This window comes from Populus euphratica, unplaced genomic scaffold (assembly GCF_000495115.2).
Source record: "Populus euphratica unplaced genomic scaffold, PopEup_1.0 scaffold1.1, whole genome shotgun sequence".
Classification (NCBI taxonomy): domain Eukaryota; kingdom Viridiplantae; phylum Streptophyta; class Magnoliopsida; order Malpighiales; family Salicaceae; genus Populus; species Populus euphratica.
The window spans coordinates 2,322,112-2,331,595 of NW_011499845.1; the positions used below are offsets into that span (position 1 = coordinate 2,322,112).

The 9,484-nt window shown below is 32.9% G+C and overlaps 1 protein-coding gene across 2 annotated transcripts in view; it reads left to right on the top strand.

Moving 5' to 3' along the window:
• Nucleotides 1–3,565: 3,565 nt before the first annotated feature.
• LCAT3 (lecithin:cholesterol acyltransferase 3) overlaps nucleotides 3,566–9,484 on the top strand; it is a 7,354-nt gene continuing 1,435 nt past the window's right edge. The window contains exons 1-9 of one of the 2 annotated variants that reach the window (XR_839854.1): nucleotides 3,566–3,903; nucleotides 5,227–5,318; nucleotides 6,508–6,635; nucleotides 6,805–6,940; nucleotides 7,066–7,117; nucleotides 7,775–7,875; nucleotides 8,129–8,308; nucleotides 8,711–8,868; nucleotides 9,393–9,480. Coding sequence is in view for 1 of the 2 variants with exons in the window: in XM_011008720.1 (XP_011007022.1) it covers nucleotides 3,687–3,903; nucleotides 5,227–5,318; nucleotides 6,508–6,635; nucleotides 6,805–6,940; nucleotides 7,066–7,117; nucleotides 7,775–7,875; nucleotides 8,129–8,308; nucleotides 8,711–8,868; nucleotides 9,393–9,447 (1,119 nt within the window). In the remaining variant the exon portion in view is untranslated. The remainder of the gene's footprint in view (nucleotides 3,904–5,226; nucleotides 5,319–6,507; nucleotides 6,636–6,804; nucleotides 6,941–7,065; nucleotides 7,118–7,774; nucleotides 7,876–8,128; nucleotides 8,309–8,710; nucleotides 8,869–9,392; nucleotides 9,481–9,484) is intronic. The other variant, XM_011008720.1, reaches the window with a different exon arrangement.

Genomic DNA, 9,484 nt, shown 5'->3' on the forward strand with positions numbered 1-9,484 from the left:
ATCTAGAATTCTGCCCCAGAAAGCATCATTAACTACATGGATTTAACAAGTGAACTTTTTATCTAATCAAAGGTCTCCCAATGCTACCAAAGCTCTTGTGTAAGCTGACAGAGCAACGACGTCCCGGGACAGAGTTTTGGATTCAAAATCCAATATGAGGCGCCCGCGTACGAAGATATTGGGGCAAGTGTTAGCCTAAATGCATCGGAGCTGTCTCTCTGAAGCTCTTGATGTCTTCAATCACCTGATTAATTTTACACAGAAGATCACCAATTAATAACACGCATCCATGTCATTTGGGTTTACTTTGTGAAGAGATACGGAGCGAATTGTGAAAATGAAATTTCAGACTTAAATTCAGCCAAGGATTTAGATGGAAGTGAATATCCTCGTCTGGAGGAAATGAGTTTGTTTTTAGCAGTTGAAATCTTTCTTCATTTACAAGGGAAATGTATGCTATGCCACTACGTTTTTTATTTTTATATTACCGAAGAAATCTGGTTACAACTAAGCCTGTAAACTTAATTAATACAGATATAAATTAATTAAGAAAAATATCTATTAAAAAAAACTTTAATATCAATATTCTTGGGTTTAAATGAAATCATCCTCAAGTTCAAACTTTTAGTCAAAAACCATTATTCATCATGAATATTTTTCATGTATAATTTAGCGTATCATGAATCTCTAATTGTAAGGATAATCTTATTATGAGTCTCTAACATAATGTTTTTCTCCCAGGCATTTTATCATGAATCTCTAAATCACAACCGACACAGAACAGCACATGTTTCATTACATCTTTTCCCGGGGAGGGAAGAGGAAAACTCTCATTCAAGGTCTGCCCTCCAGGTTAAATGATACATGATATTTAAAATAAGTATTTTTATTTTTATTTTTTGTGAGAACTGCTACAATTTAAAATTTTAAAAAATCCAAAAAAAATTAATAAAGAGAAGTAAAGTCGTGGTGTAAGTAGATTTTGGAAGGGCAAAACCATGGATTAATTGTATAGAATTAAATAATTTCACAGGCTGGATATGGATAGGGTTTTCTTTCTTGAATTAGCAGGATGTAGGGAACTTGAAGATGAATACTCTTCAAGGTAGAAGATCAAACGGTAATATGTGATCTAAAGATTGTTAGGATATGAATTTGTCGACTATGCTTATGATTAATTCAGATAAAAGAGATTAAAATGACGACACTAACATAGTTTCATGATTGAAAGTTTTTTTAAAAATTATTTTTAGAATTAGTATATCAAAAACATTTAAAATATAAAAAATTATATTTTGGTAAAATAAATTTAAATTTTTTAACTACTCACGTTTCCAAATACTCTTAAAAAAATAAATAAACTGCTGTGACCAACTACCAAATCCATGTGCATGCTTCATAGCCCGTGACTGATGAGACTATGAATAGAAAGATCAGAGCAATTTATTCAAGCACAGTTACAGTAAAGTCCCCAGTCGTGACTCGTCAATTACCTTTCTTGTATAAATAAAAACAAAAATCAAATCAGCAGTGTTGTGGATCAGTGGGTGAGTGTTCGGGTCGCTCTCTTTCTTTAGAATCTTGATTCAAGTTATAATGGAAGCGGAGATAGAGGGTGTTTTCTTTCATATTTTTATTGGGTTTTTCTTTATATGTTATCCCTATTATTCCCGTAGTATATTTTATCTATTTACTAGACTTTCAGGATATTCAATGGACTGTAAAATTAGTCGTGATGCATGTAAGTTAATTCGAATATTCACATTAATTAAAAAAAATCAAGAAAAGTGAAGTTGTACAGGGAAAAAGAAAATTACTTCGAAATTCTAGAGGCATGATTCCGCAGCATATTCTTCTTGCTTGCTTGCTTGGCTGGGTTCCCTTCTGTGCATTTTCCATCCACTCTACTGATAAGTATGGTTTCTGCTTTGTTTTCTTTCCCCTGTTGCTATCAGAGTCTGTGGAGCTTTCTTCAGCAGCGATCCAATCCCAACAACTAGTCAAAGACACGACAGGTAGCTGGTTGCGGTTCAACTACAGCCACCGAAAACGTGGGCCGCTTGTTATTTCCCGGCATTTGTTTATTTGTTTGTTGATATTAAATAAAAAAATGTAAAATGTAACTGGCCTTCGATAAAATGTAATATTTGATTGAAGGTGGGGTTTATTTATTTATTTATTTATTACAGTCAATATTTCTAGTTGCAGCGGGATATCGAACTATATTCTACGTCAATATACATTTACATTAACCATTATGATTTTAAAAAAGATTCATAAGAATTTTTCATATAGATGCCATAATCTTAACAGGTGAAAACAAGCCTGAATCAAAAGAAATAATCATATAAAACATCTTATTATTCAAATCAAACTAGTAATTTTAGGATATATCAAAATTTTTAGTTTTAGATTTGAGGAAATTCCATCTTTCATTTATAAAAATATATTTTATAAGTCTGAATAAGTAAAACCCTGATTATTTAAAATTCTTACAAAAAAAAATACATTTTTTAACTTAATTTAAGATTTATTATGCAGTTCTCGGGCTATTTGTTATTACACTACCTTCCTTGAGAACCATTAAAATTAAGTATTCTTAAAAATGGAAATAACAACACATTATTTAAGTGATTATTGTTATTAAGATCAACAACTAATAAATTAAAAGTACAACGATAACAGAGCATAATGTGTTCATAATTGTCTTTAACTTGAATATCTGTTTGATGTTTGATGACAGCTATATATTTTATAAAAATTTAAAATTTTATTTTATTTTATTTGAAAAATAATTGGAAGAAACTATTAAACGGCTGATTCCAAGGCTATCCATGGCTAACGGGAGTGACCCTAATTTTCGGCGAGCTGAGTACATTTCTTTTTCGTGATCCTAAATTTCGGCGAGCTGAGTGATTTCCTTTCCCTTCCCTATATATAGTGTGACATTCTAACAGGTTAGATTTATTGAACAAGAAATTGATTTTTGCTTGGTAATGACGAACATCATATGATAATAACCATGCCGTTCCCTTCCAAACAAATCAATTACGTTGAAAAACAATTTTTTTAAAAAAAAATTCACAGATAATGAACGGAAAATGGTCATAGAAAGGTCACTGAATCCTTTGAAACATATTAATGTTAAAAATATTTAAAAAATAAAAAAAAATCTTTTTTATATATTTTTAAATAAAAAAATATTTCATGGATTTAACAAGTGAACTTTTTATCTAATCAAAGGTCTCCCAATGCTACCAAAGCTCTTGTGTAAGCTGACAGAGCAACGACGTCCAGGGTCAGAGTTTTGGATTCAAAATCCAATATCTTTTTTATATTTCCAAACACTTTTAAAATGTGAAAGACGTAAAATATTTATTAAAAATATATTAAAATAATATATTTTTTATTTTTTAAAATTTATTTTTTATATTATCATTAAAAAAATTAATTTTTATTTTTTTAAAATTTAAATCTTGACCTGTACCGCAATCTTATCGACTTGCGCAAGCATCAAGCCGAAAAATAAAATAAAAAAACAAAAATTAAAGACTGCAATAAATATTAAAGGAAAAGGGACCACCGGCCCCGCTAACCATCCTGACTGGCTCTCTCTAGTCTCAACTCTCGATAGTCTCTGCCATTCTCAAACCCGAACCCGAATACATTCCCGTTTCAACCCAATCATGCTACAAGACTTCAGTTTCTGCCCCTGTTTCGGAGACGGAAGCTTCGTCGATACCGAACCCGATCGTGACCCGGTTCTATTGGTTTCCGGAATCGCAGGGTCCATTCTCCATTCAAAGAAGAAGAACGGGTTTGAGACTCGGGTTTGGGTCAGGCTTCTCTTGGCTGATTTGGAGTTTAGGAAGAAAATATGGTCTGTTTATAATCCAAAAACAGGTCTCCTCCCTTCTCTTTACGACTAAATACTTACATATGTATTGTGTTCTCTACCCATGCATGGATGGAGTTCTTGTGTTTATGCTTAGAAAGTTCTGTACTTCTTTGTTTGTTTGGTTGCTGAGAAAAGAAAGAGAGAAAGAGAAACATGAATTGGTATTTATCTAAAAGAGTTTGGTTATCAAGAAAATGTAGAAAAGACAAGAATTTTGTGTGACGTACCATTTATATTAATTCACACACACACACACACACACTTGTTTGGTCGTGGGAAGAGGACAGGAAGTGGCAAAAAGGGCAGAAAACAAATTATATTTTCTTGGAAGTTTTCTTTTACTTCACTTCCTTCTTACTAGAAGAAAAAAAAAAAAAATTCTTAGTCCCAAAGTGAAAGTATGTAACTTTATCTATTTAAAAGTTGAATCGGATTCTTCTAACGAGGGGAAATTCCTTCATTACTCTTGTTATAATAATAATAACGGTTATTGTATTATTTTATTAATGATTAAAGTTTTCAGTTTTTTTCTTTAGTTTAAAAAAGGTCCTAGACATGGTTTGGTAAATTAATCACAACTTTTAATTTCATCGTTGCATCGAGCTGTAATTTTGATAGAACATTCTGGAGGCCATGTTTCCAACTTGGTTAAAATATCATGATAATCGGAAGTTGTGAAGGCCTCCAAATAAAGGGTGGAAGTTACCGTGCAAAATTATCTTTATTTTTCTAGTTGATTTAAGATTTTTTTTTTATTTAGATTAATGTTTTTAGTTTGATTAGTATTTTAATTGTTATAAATTCCAGTGATAGATAGATTCTATTAGTTGGGGAAGTTTTAATTAGAAATACTTTCCTATAAAGGATTTTAGGTTTGAAACTAGTACGTTTGGTTTACTTTGATATTTAGATTCAGACTTTTCATATTTCATAAAATACGAGAGAGTTTTATCTAAATTTTTCTATAGTGTAGGTTTATAATCTTAGGGCTTGAGAACACTAGCTTCTATCCATCACAGCTAAACATGAAAATTATGTTATGTTTTCAGGACCCGACAAAATCCCCGGATGTTCTTAATTCAAATTTGGATCATTTATGAAATTCTTATTGACTTTCAAAAGTGGTACTATTCCTTAGCTGATACCTATAATAAAAATGTGGCTTTTTGAGTGCTGTGGCACTGTTAGATTATTCAATCGCTTGGTTTTTGACTCTTAAGCTACTTGGCCATGACACACTGCATTTTTGGCCCATCATGTGCACGGTAATTCGGTTCGATCATTTTTTCCCCTATATTTCCTGAAGTTCCTTTATCTGTATCGTTCAGGTTATACAGAAGTATTGGACAGTGACACTGAGATTGTAGTCCCTGATGATGATTCTGGGCTGTACGCCATTGACATTTTAGATCCGTCATGGGTAAGATTAATAATTTTCTCCGTTAATTCTTGTTGTCCAGAACTTGTGTTGCAATCTTGACTTACTTTATTAACTAAAAACTTACTGTACCTTGCCTGGGAAGATATATAGAGAGGAAGGGATAAGTAAGAAGAAAGGAAAGTTATGGGGAAGGGTGAGAAATAACCCTTTCCTTTTGTTTAAAGGCAAAAAAATAAAAATAAAAATAAATGTATAGATTTCTTCCTTGTTCTCGTTTTGCACCCAAATAAAGGAAGGATAACGGCTATGAATCATCTGTTTTCACTCAAATGAAAATTCCATTTCAGTAGAGTAAGTATATGCAATTATCATCATACATATATGTGATATCCCATGAAAAGGGCTTGTTTTAGCTCTGCATAATAGAATAAGTCTGCAATTATCATCATACATATACGCATCCCACAAAAAGAAGGCTTCTTTTAGTTCTGTACCCTCCAACAATCAATTTGGTGGAGAAAAATATAGGGTTACTGATTACCCGTTCTCCTATCAAATTAGCTATTTTTCTTCTTCTTGTTTAGCATTTCTGCAGATTAGTTTTTCTATATAATGATTCATATAAAAAATTAAAATTTATTGTTTTTTGATACTATATTCTGATGCGACTGATGATGAGATGTGTCTTCTTTACCCCTACTAGTACCATCTTAACATTAAACTGCTACTGAACTGGCAGTACTGTTAAGTCTGCCTATATGAATTGGTGATGTGATATGTTCTGGGATTTGCCTGCTCATATGTACAATATGTTGGACTCCTTGAATTGAGGCTGGATGTTGAGCCATTATTACAATAATGTTGCTTTCAGTTTGTTCTGTTGTGATACATATTAATCCTTGAGATCCTGGACTTGCCAATACAAACAATATCTATTTGATTTACTGTTATTTATCTATTTGATTCTTCTTAGTATTTCCATGGATTAGCTTATGACTTGCTGTAATTTATTTCCTTATTCAAATACGACATTTGATGTCTAGTAATACAAATACTGAATCATGGTATTATGAGTTGGAGTATCTATTTTATTTTGTCATTTTTTTCTTCTAATTTATCAATATTTCTGTTGTAATCCATCTATGAAACAAAATACAATTTATGTTATTATCTGATACTCATTGTCATTTTCCAGTTTGTGAAACTTATACTCATTGTCATTTTCCAGTTTGTGAAGCTTATTCATTTGTCAGGGGTATATCATTTTCATGACATGATTGATATGCTAGTTAATTGTGGATATAAGAAGGGAACCACATTGTTTGGATATGGTTATGATTTTCGGCAAAGCAACAGGTGAGTGTTTGTTCAACTTGTTATATTTTTGATGAGTAAAGCTGTTTTCTTGGCCACACAATTTCCATGTAATTTCATCTATATTCAAAAGTGATAATGTCTGATGCTATTTTTGCTTCCTACTTATTAAGTAGTAAAATCTGAGTACTATATATTTTATTGTTGACAGAATTGAAAAATCAATGGAAGGTCTTAAAGCGAAGTTGGAAGCTGCCTATAAAGCTTCTGGGGGTAGAAAAGTTAATATAATTTCACATTCCATGGGTGGACTGCTGGTTTCTTGTTTCATTTCACTTCACAAAGACGTGTGTATATTTTCTTTGGGCTACAAGCTGAATATTATTAAATTTTTCAGGAGAATGCTGACAAAAATAATCTCTTTATTTCTTAGAAGAGGCATGGCTGATTAATTTTAATCTTTCATTGGCAGTTGTTTTCCAAGTTTGTGAATAAGTGGATCTGCATTGCCTGTCCTTTCCAAGGTACTCCGTGTAATGTCTCTATGTTTAGCAAACATGCCTTCACTAAGAGAGATTCTGTCAACCTTATGAGAGCTATTGGAATTCTAGAAATGTTGAGAAATGTTTGGAAGAACCTGCTTTTTCTATATTCGAGCATTCCACCAAGATTGTTTGTGACTCTTGATAAATATTACACATGTCATGCTATTTAAATGAGTTAGGTGTGGAGCTGCACTTGGTCAATAGAAACATCTTGTGCTTTTATAAAATATTCCAAAATAATTCCCTACCCTATTCACACTATAAAAAAGGATGGGAAAAAATCCCAATCATGTTGTCATTATTATTAGAACAATTGTAAAAGGAATATCATCAATCGGTGGCCTCTAGAAAGGTAGTTGCGGAGGCCTCTAATTTGAAGTTTAATCGATAGCCTTGCATATGCTCTCTTCATGTGCCACCAGTCTCAGTCTATTTGTACTGATGATTTTTCTTATATTTTAAGCTAACAAGGAAGTCCTCGCAATTTCATCAAATTCTAGGAGATCTTATTGAATTTTATCCCATGAATTTCTCAGCATTTAACAAATGATGTATTTTTCACCTAAATGCCCCTCCTTTCCTATTCATTTAAAGTTGTTAAAGAAAGCAGGACTAATGAACTTTTTTGCTTAACAGGTGCACCAGGATGCATCAATGACTCTCTCTTAACTGGATTGCAGTTTGTTGATGGTTTCGAGAGTTACTTTTTTGTTTCTAGGTGGACAATGCACCAACTGGTAATTTCATTTTCTTTAACACTTATCCTGATGCATAACCAATGTTTGTAACAACTATCAATTGAGAAAATATCTTAAAAGCACAAAACTCTCTTACCTATGCATTTAGTGCCTAGGGAAGTTTGTCTATCTCCATATATTCTATTGAAGCTATGTTTTTGGCATATTCAGATAGCATTGTCACTGATATATGATATTTTTTGTCAAAACTCCATGGTGATCTATATGCACATGTTTTTCTTTTTGCACATAGTTGGTTGAGTGCCCATCGATCTATGAAATGTTGCCAAATCCAGATTTTAATTGGAAAACAGAACCACAAATTCAAGTTTGGAGAAAGCAATCAAACGATGGGGAAACCCCTGCCAAATTGGAGTCTTTTGGTCCTGTTGAATGTATCACTCTCTTTGAAGAAGCATTGAGGAATAACGAGGTACCACCATCTGATCTGAAGTTTCGGTGTCAAGATTCTTGTAGCTGGAAAATACCTCTGTGGATTTGTTGTCTCCCTTGAACTTTTCATCTGGTATTTTTCTCTCTGTTTCAGTCTTCAACATGCGTATGTTAGGTCATGCTATTAAAAGGTTCATAAACGATGTTATTAGCATTGATTTGACATTTTCCTTTAGTTGACTTGGGTGTACGTTTGCTTGATGCTTTTACCTGGGACAGATAATGACTTCTTGCTAAGTAGTGTGTGCTATCAAAAGGTCTGGGTATTTGATCTGTAATGCGCATTTCTTATTTAATCACTATCCAAACTCATTATACTTTATTGTGCATTTCTTATTAAATCACCATCCAAACTCATTATACTTGTGTCTTTTTTTTGCAGTTAAATTATAATGGAAACACCATAGCGCTACCATTCAACTTCTCTATCCTCAGAAGGGCTGCTGGTACTCGTCAGATTCTCAATAATGTCCAATTGCCAGAAGGGGTCTCCTTCTATAACATTTATGGGGCATCATTTGACACACCTTTTGATGTCTGGTATGTAAAGAAAAATGATTTGTGGACATTTATGGTTCCAGAGGTTTATCATTTGGAAAAGGCTGCACCATGGTGTGCATTTTATACAGACACTAAAATGGTTCCTGCATCGAAGCATGTACTTTCTAAAATATGTTCGGAATGAAACCATGACACAATTGGTCCAAATCCTTGAAGACAGCTCTCATGTTTCTTTAGTGGAATGTAGAGTGGTTTCACGTCTTGTCAGCATGCATCACCAAAATTTGCTGAACTTAGCTAAATATAACACCTTAGTTTCACCAAAGGCACACTCTCTGTAGCTGTGGTTTCTGAACAAACTAAAATTCAGTTGAAAAGAGAATCTGAAATCCTTTGTTGAAACGATTCAACTTTTCCAATGAATGGTAGCAAATCATTATGCGCTGTGATCATGTTGACATATTCAGAGTCTAGATTTTGCAAAGTGTGAGATGAGATTTATTTTGACTCCTTGGAAAATATTTTGTGCTTTAAAGCTGAAGTGATATCCATCTATAATGCAGCTATGGTACAGAGACATCCCCGGTAGAGGACCTGTCTGAAGTGTGTCATTCAATGGTAAGTGATTAAGATGTCTGTCATCTTAAGCAGGAAT